This window comes from Theropithecus gelada, chromosome 17 (genome assembly GCF_003255815.1).
Source record: "Theropithecus gelada isolate Dixy chromosome 17, Tgel_1.0, whole genome shotgun sequence".
Taxonomy (NCBI): Eukaryota; Metazoa; Chordata; class Mammalia; order Primates; family Cercopithecidae; genus Theropithecus; species Theropithecus gelada.
In genome coordinates, this window is record NC_037685.1 from 14998794 (window position 1) to 15012567 (window position 13774).

A 13774-nucleotide genomic window follows, 5' to 3' on the forward strand; every position below is an offset into this window, starting at 1 on the left:
ATGACCTGGCTGTACAAAGGCATAGGGACTCAGGCAGACGAGAACTCCTGCTCCTTCTCTGAATCGGATTTTCCTGACTGTAGAGCCCAGATCAACCCTTCCATTCCATCGAATTGGGTCTCTCTCTCTCTCTCTTTCTCTCTCTCTATATCTATATCTATCTCGATCTATCAATTTATCACGCCTCCATAAATCTGCATGCACACATGTACGTATACACACACACACACATATTTTTGTTTATTCATTCAACCCGTAAATATTTGAGTGCCCACTGTGTGCCAGTTACTGATCTCAACAACACAGATGAAGCAGTGAACAAAACAGATAACGTCGCCCCTCTTATGGAGCTTATAATATATTGTAGTGGGGGGACACATCAGGTGGTAAACACTGTGAAGTAAAGTGATATAAAAGGATAGAGAGTGGTGAGGAATACAGGGGATTCTATTTGTTTTATTTTTAATTTGTATGGATACATAATAGTTGTACATATTTATGGTACATGGGATGTTTTGATACAAGCATACAATGTGTAATGTCAAATCAGGGCAATTGGGGTATCACCTCAAGCATTTATTATTTCTTTGTGTTGGGAAAATTCCAATTCCACTCTCTTAGGTATTTTTAAATGGGCAACAAGCTATTGTTAACTATAGTCACCCTATTGTGTATTTCTATCTAGCTGTATTTTGTACCCATTAACCATCCCCATTTTATCCTCCCCACAGCCCTTCCCGGTCTCGGGTAACCATTATTCTCCTCTCTATCTCCATGAGTTCAATTGTTTTAATTTTTAGCTCCCACATATGAGTGAGAATATGTAAAATTTGTCTTTCTCTGTCTGGCTTATTTCACTTAACATATTGTCATCTAGTTCCATCCAAATTGTTGCAAATGACAACATTTCATTCTCTTGTGTGGGTGAAAAATATTCCACTGTGTATATGTGCCACATTGTCTTTATCCATTCATCCATTAATAAACAGGCTGATTCCCTGTCTTGGCTATTGCGAATAGTGCTGCAATAAGCATGGGAGTGCATCTCTCTCTTTGATACACTGATTTCCTTTCTTTTGGATATATACAGTGATATATATATTCTTTTGGATATATATATTCTTTTGGACATATATATTCTTTTGGATCCAGCAGTGAGATTGCTGGATCATATGGTAGTTCTATTTTTTAGTTTTTTAAAGTAACCTGCATACTGTTCTCCACAGTGGCTGTGCTAATTTACATTCCCTCCAACAGTGTACGAGGGTCCTAGGGGATTCTATTTTAGATAGGAATTTGCTTGGGAAATTGAGTATGCTGATGTCTTAGCAGAAACCTGAATGAAGTGAAGCAGTGAGATGTGCACCTTTCTAGGGGAAGAATATTCCAGCCAGAAGGAAGAGCACACAGGTGCTCTGAGGACATTGGTGGGTAAGACTTGGGGGCAGGCAGGGGCAGATACAGATTGATGGAATCTGAAACTTAATTAAAGTCTGTCACCCTCTTTAAGAGAGAATACAAACTTAGGTGCAAATGCGAATATTTAGAATAAGAAAATCCCATGAAATCACAAAATTTAAAAAGCTGATAAACTGTGTATGCATAGTCCAGTAAGGCATTTTTATTCATTAACTGCCTGACACATCTGTGTCACTTTTCCTACAGTTTTGGCTACACACTCTGCTTCTTCACAGGTTTCTGACGGATAATAGATAATTTAGTCTTTCTCTTAGCGTAGTTGAGCCAAATATTGACAGTTTACGCATTTCTTTCAGCTTTACGCTTCTTTTTGGTTATGCCATGTAAATTTCTACGATTCTCAAAATTGGGAAAACCATCTTAGAAATTTTCTTTGCATGTGAGCTGTAATATTTGGAAGAATTTTCATGGATTAGCTTCTGATTTTGTTCATTTCAAATCTTGTTTTTTTCTACTGCTGAACGCTCCTAAAGCTGGCTGCCATGTTCATAACTCATTTGACTTATGCCTTACATCTTCATATCACAATATTGCAGGGAGGGTCAGCACAGAGGAGGACAGGAGTTTCCTTGAAATCATTTCCATTCTTATGTAAACCAATACATAGAAGCAACTGCAAGCCACATGACTGTATCTCACTCACACAAATGACACATCTTTAAATCAACTTCCCTTCTCCAGGTCATACAAACGCCCACGGCCACCCCACTACCTTCTGACAAGAAGAAAGATCTAATAGAGGCAAAGTAGAAATGAAAAGAGACAGGGATGTCAACTGATTGTGGTTAAGATATTTTTCTTTTGCAAACTTTACAAACTCTTATGATTTTGTCAATGCATTACTGTCCAAGTAAGGGGCCTACACCTTAAGCTTCATGAGCTCCATGGCAATCCACCTCTGGGGGAACAGGAAGATACTCCTGCCCTACTGTTAAGTCATTGAGGGAAAGGAGGTCTGGAGCATAGGATTTGTTTGGGAGATTAACTTAATATAACTCAGTGTTCAAAACATACTGAACAGACCATAGCTAACAGATTTCCCGTCTTTTACCTTTGTGCTTCACCAACATGTATGTCATGAAACCATGGGATAAAAAGACCGCAGCTTTGGGAGTGATGATTTCACTGAAAGTGCAGTGGTGGATAAAGGGGAAGCAGGGTTAGGTAATTTCACTGGTAAGTTACTAGTCATTTTAACATTGAAATATTTTTAAAAATATAATTCTCATTTGTAAAGTATGCAGATTGCATGTGACTTTTTTTCTTTTTTTTTTCGAGATAGGGTCATGCTCTGTCACCTAGGCTGGAGTGCAATGGAACATTCTCAGCTCACCGCATCCTCAGCCTCCCAGAGGGTTCAAGCCATCCTCCCACCTCAGTCTCCCAAGTAGCTGAGACCACAGGTATGCATGACCAAACTTGGCAATTGTTTTTTTCTTGTAGTACAGATGAGGCTCTTACTATATTGCTCAGGCTGTTCTTGAACTACGGGCTCAAGCAATCCTCCCACCTTGGCCTCCCAAAGTGCTGGGATTACAGGTGTGAGCCACTGTGCCCGGCAGCATATGACTTTTTTTTTTTTTTTAAGCTAAAACAAACTTCCAGGAGAATTTGTCCCTTGCAATGGCCTGGTTTAGGGACATCACCTCTTCTTCAGTTAGGGTTTCTTCAGTACAAAATGTAGAGAAGTTGCATCCTATATAGACTATGACCCCTTGTCTAGAAAGGTGACACTTCTGACAACACTGGAGCTGACAAGTTTTCTTCCTAGTTATGGTTATTTGCATGATTTATTTGTGGGATGAGAAATTATCTAGGAGAGAGGCTAAGAGTGCAGGTTCTGGCACCGAATTTCCTGTACCAGACTCCACTGCTCACTCCTTGGGTGAGGAATCTCTCTGTGTCTGTTTTCTTTATCTGTAAAATGGGGATCATAATAGTACTACACAGATCATGCAGTTGTTATGAGCATTCCCTAAATTAATTTTGGATGTAGGACAGTGACTTGGTACAAAGTCAGTGTTCAGTCCTTGCCAGCTACTTTATTTTTTTAATTGACAAGTAGTAATTATAGGTATTTATGGGATACCATGTGATGTTTTGATGTATGTTTACCTTGTAGAATGATGAGATCAAGCTAATTAAAAATCCATGGCCTCACATATTTATATTTTTGTGTGTGCAGGGAAAACATTTAAAATCTAGTCTTTTAGCAATTTTGAAATATACAGTGCATTATTATTTACTATAGTCGCCATGCTGTGCAATAGATCACTGAAGCTCATCCCTCCTGTCCAACTGAAACTTTGTACTCTTTGAGCAACATTATCTCCTTTCCCCATTATCCCTCCCCCAGCCTCCCGTACCCCCCGCCAGCCAGCTACTTTAATGATCTCTCTGTGTTTCTTCTCAGCCTTTGCCTTCTGTGATCTCAGTCTGTGCTGGTAAGAGAATTAGCTGAAATTCATGGTGCCACTTCTGAACATGTAAAAAGGCCCAACTAATCAAGATGGGATGTGTCACCAGGCCTCATAAGGGCCACAGTCATATTTTTAAAAATTGTCTTAGAGCAGAAATGTTTTCCCCAAATAAAATCATAAAAAGTGTGGATGCTTAGGTTGAACCAGAGAATCAGGGGGCCCGCAGAAGCCCAGTCTAGTATCACCAATCCTCTCTTGCAGGGTCCTGAGAACCCTCCAACACCTTATTGTTTCATAGAACACAGTTTGAAAAGCCCTAAAACTTGGCAAATTCTCTTTCCTAAATTTCAAAAGAAAAGGCAGGTATTTGTCTAAATACAGCCAGGCCATCCTGTCATGTTAATGAGGCTGGATTTACTAAGGGCAATTTACTCACCGATAAATCTGCAGAGCTGTGTTTGAGGTTGGCTTTAATCTTGTCTACCAACCAAACCTCTCACCAAAATTTCAAATTGACTGACTTGAGTTTCATCTCTAGTTTCTGCCTTGCTTATTTGTATGGTTTTAGGGAAGACAATAAAGGAAGGAAATTGAGGGTTGGTTGCTTTCATTTTAGATTCCACTAACATTTATTGAACGTCTAGACCCTGTGACATGAACTCTCATTATTAACCTGTAAAGTGAGTATTTATATTTTAAGATGACTAAAGTGAGGCTCACAGAGGTTAAAAGCCTTGTTCATAACAGAACTGAAATGAGTTACAGACTTTTTTTAACCCAAAGTTGTAGATTTTTATACCCACTGTATATTGCAATGTGAAAATGGTAACATCTTGCATTTATATAAAGCTCTGTTATGTATAAAACAACCTTTCCTTTTGAAAATCTTGCCATTTGGAACTCAGATATAGTTCTTTTTTTTTCCTTTTTTAAAAAAACTAATTATTGGTTCTCAAACTAAAGATGACAAAATCTAGTCTGTGAAAATCAGTCAAAAACCAAAGACCACTTAAGAGATGTACCTGGGATTCAAACCAGTTCATCTGGCAGCAAACCATTCCCAGCCCACTACACCCCAGAGTGACAGCCTTTACCTCTTGTATCCAACCTCGGCCACTTTCCTGGTAAAGTGTGTGCTTGGTGACCCCTAAATCAGGATTTTAAAAATATGCATCACCTTGGCTTCTTTTGCTCCATGGGAGCCCAGCCCTCTCTGATCATAAGCACCGCAAGCTTCCCTTTATTTTTCAGCAATCGTTTCATTTATGCCTGGTTCCAGGTGGCAGGAGGGCTGGCTGTTTAAACTCTTTCATGACAAAGGAAAAAGAGCCTTATTGCATAAGAGAGGTGATGGGAGGGAGCTAGTACTTTGTATCCATTAAATGTCCAGCCTAAACTAACCTCGGATCTCTGAAGCCCTGCTGTGGTTAGAAAATAACATGAAGAGGAGTGCCAAGACCTGGATTCCAGTACCGCCTTTTAAAACACTGTTACCTTGGGGAAGTCACTTTACCTCTTCAGCCCTTGGGTTTCTGGTCAATAAAATGAGATGTTCGGACTCATGCCTGAAGTGGGCTTTTCTCACCACTAGGGGGCAGGCAAATACAACTCCTGGGTGCTTCTGTAGCTCACACAAGGGTAAATAACGAAAAGTTTTAATACAAACTTAAAAATTTAAAAAAAAAAAAAAAAAAAGTAAAATAAAACCCGGGGCTTCTGATAGGGCCTTTGAGTACTCTCAACTCTAGCCCTTCATGTTATTTGGGTTCAATTACATCCATTGCATGCCACAATAATGTCTAGCATTTGTTGAGAGCTTACTGTGTGGAAGCTTACTCTACGGAACATGTTACCTTTAATCCCAAGACAACTGTGCAAGGCGGGCATGATCCACGTTTTACCCAGAAGGATCCTGAGGCTCACGGAGGTCATGTAGCCTGCCGAAGGTTACCCAGCTAGCAACTGGCAAAGCTAGGAGGTAGTGCAGATCTGATCACTTCTAAGCCAGACTCTGCTTTTATGTTTTGCTGGTTCCCATAGTTCCTCTCTCTCACAGCCCCCTGGGTGTGTGCATATGGTCCACTCCATCACTGCAGTCATGAAGGATAACACCATGGAAACATTTTTCTCTGTGTTTGAGTGATTCTGATTTCATGAAATGATAGAAATTATAATTATGTTAAATATTGTCAGAACATTATTTCTGGAATAGTATTTGATTAACTTGTATTGTCTCCATTCATCCCACAGAGCTCTGGGGCCCACATTCAACACTCCTTTGTTCTTCCTGGAGGCTGTTCTCCACCAGCGCCTCTCCTATTCTCTCTCCCTGAAGCTTACAGCTACAAATGCCCATAGGAATCAACACAAACTCTCCCATCCAGCCTCTATTGTTTGCCATTTGCCCCTTCCCATCTCACCTTGGCTAAGGTTTTGCTTTGACCTGCTATTTCCAGTTATATCAATCAATGTATGTTTCTTAACAGTAGCCACCATTTGAACTATTCTCTCATAGTTGCCATATTCAGTTACTTAGTATTTTTAACATCACATTGAAAATGTATCCTTCAAAATACTTTCATTGAATATCATTACCAAACTCTGAACATGACTTTGCTTAACTTTTATTTTCTATTTTATTAATTTAATCACCTTGTATTTTGCCTCTCAGATCTCTTGTTTCATGTGCTTACAGTGTATTCCTAACTAGATGCAAATTTCTTGAAATCACTGGTATTTGATTTCTCCAAGTATTTAGTTGAGTATTAATAATAAAATACTGAGCTGGATGCCATTTCTAATCCTAATTAATGAGGCAGGAAGCCGATCAGGTGCATCATTTCATAGCTCAGTCAGTCATCAAATATTAAGTGCCCCCTGGGGAACCTATAATGTTCCAAATTCTATGCTTTGTGCTTTAATACATGGTCTCATATCATTCTCCCAAAAACCCAGTGGAGAAAACACCATTATTATCATTCACAATTAACAAGTGAGATAGCCAATAAAGGAAGGAAATAAAGGAAGGAAATTAACAAGTGAGATGGCCAACAAGTGAGATGGCCAAGTGAGATGGCCAAGAGTCTTATTCAAAGTCACAGTGCTGACCAGGGTGGGATTTAAATACAGGGAGTCTGACCCCAGCTAAAGCTCATGACTTTAATCACTCCTGTATCCCACCTTATATCCAGACTTTGGCACTGTTTTGCCTTGAGGTTGCAGAACTGGGGGTTAGGAGAAGGTACAGGAATAATAATGGGGAAAGTCATGAGAGTGGAACTGGGTGGCTGGGTGGAAGTCTTCTTATTCCACAGTGTGACTCTCCCTGTAACCACAAACATCTTGAAGCAGTAAATTCTAAATTTCATGAAATGCTTCAGAGTCAAGTCCTTACAGAAACTCTGGGAAAAATTCAAAGTAGCTCAAGAAGGTGCAAAGTCTTAGTGAAAATTCTGATTTTATCTAGATTTACTAAAGAACTGGGTGCCTCAGCTGTGAGCAAAAGTTACTAGTTTGGTCACTAGTCTTTAAAACTAAACCAAACCAAAGCAAACAACAAACAACAGAAAACATGTATCACTTTGAATTAAAATGACTCAATGAGAGAACATGTTGATGTCAAACAAAGGTAAGTTCCCAGCTGAGGATCACTAGGCTTCTGCGGTCTTCCCAGATCCACTGCTACATGGTCACTGTGAGAACTGCTTGTGGCCTTGGGAGTGCACAAAGGCTGGTACTCTTCTTTATCCTGTCCCTTGTTTCTTTGCATCTGTCATAGTTGCTGCAGAATAGCAAGTCTATCACTCACAATGGCCACAAATCAGAACAGATGATCATTGCAAACAACCCATGTGGACAGCAAATGCCAATTAATTATTAGATCTGGCTAGTCCAAACATGTGCTGTGCTGTTTCTCTGATTGCTAGCAAAGAAAGAAGAGGTGGGCTGTAGGCTAGACTTCAGGTAGCATGGAAGACTAGGGTTGGCCACTGACATTGGCAAATCTGGTAGGTTTTCAGAAAAATACCAGAGGGTGATTAGAGCATATGGGACATTCTAAAAACAGAAAGTCAAGTAAGTGGTACCCAAACCTCTCTAATTATTGGAATTACCTCATGGGTTAAATAAATACAGACGCTAGGCTCTATCTATGATCTACTGAAACTTTAGTCATGGGAGATGAGAAGATGCATTAAAAAGCAAAAATTCCCCATGTGATTTTGTTAATCATTTTGAGGAACAATTTATTTGAGGACACGTTTCATAATTGGTCTTTACTTGTTGTTTTTGAAACTTTTGCTATTTCTTGGTGGAGATCCAGGACTGTTTTCTTGGTTACAAAGGTCAGTTAGTTAAGCAATGGAATAAGTGGACCAAGCATTCAAGATTTATACTGTGTGTGTATGTGTGTGTATGTGTGTGTGTATGTGTGTGTGTGTGTAATGTATTTAAAATATGACTTAAGGTCTATAATTAAGCCCAGTGAAAATGTAGTATTTTAGTGTTTGGTTTTATGCTACATTTCATGTGTGAAATGATAATGATTATAATATAATAAAAATGATCATACTCAGAACCCATCTCAACAGTGTCAATTACGCATCATTGCCAAGTGCATGGCTATGGTAGGTTGCTTCAGCTTCTTTCTTTCCTTCTAGGTTGAGATAATTGCAATTTATTGTATTCTAAGCATAGTATCTTATAGACTTTTCAAATATTGAAAAAGAGCAGTACAATTTGCATAATGACAATTGCCCTTTCCCCAGGTTTTCTCTCGTAGGGCAGCGATTTTTGAGTCCATAGATGGGCCAGTAAGAAGTCTATACTGAAATCAGCGTTGTGCCTGTAAGTTTGCTTGGGGATCACCTCAGTAAACTCTGGGACATATACTTCTTTCTTCAGAAAAATCGGTCATATTTTTCTGGCATAGAGCCAGTTGTAAGACAAAGGACTATGTCACTGGTTATAGCACTATTTCTGAACTAAGTAATACAGAATGTTCTTAATTGACAGAAAGTGATAAAAAATAAATATAATGACTAGATATCCATGTGTGCATCAGAGGCTCTGATGCAGATGAACCAGTGTTGGAGATTCTGTGATTGCTTTAAAAATAAACTCAAAATAATTTGAAAAAAACATAAAAGCTGCAATTCTCAATTAGGTGTCTTTAAAGTAAGTATTGGAATGGAAAGGAAATTTTAATTTAAAAAAATAAAAATTCCTAATAAAAAGTATATGTTTACTATGAAACACCTAAGTAAGAAATTATTTAATAGGCATTTCTTGGGAAACAAAACTTTAAAAAAATAGACACAAAAAGGTATAAATGGAATAATAAAATTTTGAAAGAATAAAAGTGTTGAAAAGTGTGCTTCAAATGTTCATTACCCAAAAAGAAAGTGGGTTCCTTGTATCCAATTTTATTTTTAACATAAACTTGATCATATCATTTAGAATAGTGGGTCTCAACTTTCTGAAGGCACAAAACTTCATTTATTTTCCAGTAACCTCTACATAATCGTATCTGTACTTTTATCATGTAATGATTGTGGCAATGCATAATTAGAAAATCATAATGAATTTAATAGCACTTCAAATAATTGCTATTTCATAAATCAGAGCAGTGCATATGAATCATATAAATTTTAAAACAGTAGCAGCTATACGTGCAAGACATTTATGCAATCTATAGACATTGTTTGAGTATATATGCTCTGAAAATATGGATTCTTCTATCCCTTCTTGTATTAATTCTCCAAATCTCCAGGGTACTCATGGCCCACATATTTGGGATTATTATAGAGTAAAAACAAGAATAATGAATGATTTGTTAACCTCCCCCAGAAATGTGTCATCAAAGGCCTCCAGGCTGAAAAGTATTCTCTCCTACTGAGGTCTGCACTGAGCACCACTTACATCCGATGGAGCCCATCTTGCTGACCTGGATCCCTGGCCACATGTGTCTGAACAGTAGGATGTGGAAGAGAGCCAGAGAAGGGGAGCCAGTTGCTAGTGCTGAATGCGGATTTGGGGCTAATCATTTTGTCTCCCTTTTTATTTGCTAAATTAAGACTCCAATGCTCTTGCTATTACCCTATTATAGGATACTGAGAGGAATAAAGTTAATAGGAAGGAGCAATCAGAAAGCTTTGGCTGAAAAGAATGATTTAAACCACTGGAGAAAACTTGTCCAATTATGAAGAAAGAAGTGGAACCGATGTAAACTTTTGGGTTTTTCTGTTTGTGTAAATCAATGACAAGGGGTCTGGAGCATGCAATTTTCTTCCACGTATGTTATTCTTTCACAAGCAGATAGAAATAAAGGCACCCAGCCTGCAGGAGAAAGTTTGGAATAGCGGGTCTGAAATAACTCTGCTTGTTGTTTACCCTCTCCTGTGGCTAGCCTGACCTATAAATCATGCTTTAGATTCCGGCTGAACCTCCCCCAGTGCTATGCAATACTCGGTACTCAGTGGTGTGTAAAAATTCTTTGGAAGTTGCTTAGATGAATATATAATAACTTTTCATACATTCAAAATACCATTTATTTAACTCACGAGAGAGGAACTCTAATCACGGCAATATTAAGTACTATAATGAACCACGGGGTAGCAGATGGGCCCTGGGGTAAACAGTTTCTGTACTATTGATTTACTTATTTGATTTCCTTGTGAAACGTTCATGACCTGAACCATTGCTGTAGAATACAAATGCAGGTTTTCTATCCAAGTCAGGCATTAAGATTATTTCTTTAAAAGAATCTGAGTGTTCTCTGGCAAGCCAAATGAAGACTAGTTAGTGTCTTGGGCCCTGGAAGTCAGTGTTTTGCAGTTTGATCAGGTTTGTGAGAATGATTTCTCTATAGAGAGTGCCACAACTTCTATCAAGACACCATCCATATTATTTCATTTCTAGAAACTTCCATTTAGAGCTCACTATCTGCATGACATTCTGTTGCATATATGTTTGTGATCTGAAGATAGTAAGATATGATTCCTATCCTCAAAGAAATACACAATATTTACAATAGCCATACGGCTACAGAAGACAATCAAACATATAAGATGCAAGCTTAAATGCCTCGGGGCCCAGGCAGAGAGTGTCAATGTGTGGAGCTGCCTGCTATACGACAATAGGGAGTGATGGGGACTGTGCCCGACTGGGACATTCATTACCCTCTTAAGTTCAAATTCATATTTAAAAACACTGCTCTGCTGGTCAAGGAAAAACATACATGGGGGTACATTAACTCTTGAACTCTTTATGGGTGCACATACTCTTGTTCCAGTGTCTAGCAGCTATGTGAAGTTGACTTAATTGACACAATTTTATGAATAAGGTAGAGGCTCTACAAGGTCAAGGTCTTGGCCAAGGTGACTCAGTTAAGTAGGAGGGCAAAGATAAGAAGTTGAAATTCTATGGACCCAAGCCTGGTTATTTTTTTAAAAAACTAGCAGGGGCAGGAAGAAGCCAGAAATAGTAACTAATTATTTTGCATGTACTCACTTTTCTGATATCTGACTCATTATTCAAGGGCTCCTCCAGTGAATTTGTCTTGCCAGTTTCCCCATATTTTCATACAGCATTAAAGAACACAGTAAATGTGAGTGATCCTTCATAATCAACATGCTTCTGATATGTCAGGGGTCTCTAGGTTACATTCAATATATTCATGGATTTGCTTTCCAAAGACAGGATGATGTTGCTGAGTAAAATAGATTCATGAAAAAAGGGAGCTTCTACCCTCTGAGCAGGCTGGTCTATCCGGAGTGGACTCAACACAGAGCTACAGATTTCTAGGGATTTCTGAGCAGGATGCCCAAAATGAGTATAGGACTTGAGGTCTTATCTTCAGGTCAAACAAAAATATGGACTTTGGAATTAAGAAAAGCTAGATACAAAACCTCTGGTCCTGGGTGACTTCGAGGAATCTGATTAAACCTTTGATATCAACTTTGTTGTTTGAAAATGAAGAAAAATATATCATGGGGGTTAAATAAGTGCATATAGTTAAGCCAGGTGTTGAGTGCAGTTATTAATATTAGTGAATCAAAGGTATTCAATAATGCTGGTTCTCATCTCTCCATCTTTCTTTCCCCCAGCTTTGTATCCAGTGGAGGAGGCTTGGGCCCATGCTGGTAAAATGAGAAGTTAGGGGAGGATGTCCTCAGAGAGCTGGAAGATCACGGTCCTCATTGTCACAACCCATACAGTGTTGATAGGGACAACATATGCCTTGGAATGTTTCAAATACTTTGCCACAGTTAAGGGACACCGAACAGCAGCTCAGTTTTGGAAAACAAAGTGGAATTTCTGGAAACTGCTAGCATAAAAGCTTTGACAGGGTCGCATGCAGATTAGCATAATTTTTATTACATTTTCTATTTTAGTACTGTGAGATACTAATTTGGATTTCATTGTGCCCATTGAGCGGCTTTTGTTCTTTGGCTGTGAGTTTAATTATTTAGTTATTTATGAGTGCATCTGGGCATAAGTGCCACAGTTTTATTTCGGTGACAAATTTATGGTCAGTGAATTTTAGTAATTAATGAATAAATTATTTCTCCTCCATAAATGCCTCTGCAATTTGTGATTTTCATAACAATTCATAATACTTAAGAAAAGTTCTTTATTAGTTGAAAAAGCCAATGCTAATGGAATCAGGAAAGGGAGATTTCAAATTGCTTTAATTAACTGTATTAATTAGTATCCAACATGTGTAAGATATTGAATTGGCTTTAGTTGTCTCTCTTAGCATTTAGTTGCCTAAAATCTGTCTAAGATATGAATATACTGTGTTAAAATAAATTCTAATTCTTTTGTGAAGTAAATGGCAAGAATAAAAGGCTCTCCCTTATAATCTTTAATTCATGGTGTACCCTCGAGTCCTTGAAATTTGCCAAAGATAAAAAATTTGCATATACAAACAAATGCATATATCAGCATTCTAAAAAAGAAAATCATAAGCCACTTTGTAATGTGATTTGAAGGAATTAGGGAAATTTACAACAGTTTGTATGTTTCAATTTTTTTTTTTTTTTTTGAGACGGAGTCTTGCTCTGTCACCCAAGCTGGAGTGCAGTGGCGCGATCTCGGCTCACTGCAAGCTCCGCCTCCCGGGTTCAGGCCATTCTCCTGCCTCAGCCTCCCGAGTAGCTGGGACTACAGGCGCCGCCACCACACCGGCTGATTTTTTGTATTATTAGTAGAGACGGGATTTCACCGTATTAGCCAGGATGGTCTCCATCTCCTGACCTCGTGATCCACCCGCCTCGGCCTCCCAAAGGAGGGATTACAGACTTGAGCCACCACACCCGGCCTCAAATTTTTTTTGAAGCAAAATCAACACAAAAAAATTCGTTAAACCCTATTATCCACAAATCACTGCACTAAGTGGAGTGGGGCAAGAAATGATGAATAAGAATAATCCCCACCCTTCTGGAGCTCACGGTTGAGTGAGGAGGATGGAAGACACAGTTATTCGAATAATTAAGGGAGTTTGCAAGAATGTATGAGTATGAGCGTGTATAGAATTAGTCCTCACCAAATGCTCTGAAACAGAGCCATGCTCCTTCGTTTTGTAGGGCGTGATTTAAGTTTTACTCTAGAAATATCAAACCACAGACTGTTTCCTTGAGGACAGGGATTCTTGTAGGTTTTTTCTTGATTTTTCTCTTTTCCCTCACAACAATATCCATTCCATCAATAATTCCTGTCACCTCTACTTTCAAAATATGTACAGTCATGCATCGCTTAATGAAGGGGATAAATTCTGAGAAATTCATGGTTAGGCAATTCTGTTGCTGTGTGCCCATCCCAGAGAGGACTTAACACAAACCTAGATGGTATAGTCATCTATGCACCTAGGCTGT

General features: G+C 38.7%; 1 protein-coding gene across 1 annotated transcript; it reads left to right on the plus strand.

Moving 5' to 3' along the window:
• On the plus strand, positions 1-12057 carry LMO7DN (LMO7 downstream neighbor). Its single transcript, XM_025364796.1, is given in 4 exon segments — positions 1-117; positions 2578-2655; positions 2762-2882; positions 12005-12057. Coding segments are annotated over 4 exon segments (369 nt in total).
• The last annotated feature ends 1717 nt before the right edge of the window (positions 12058-13774 follow it).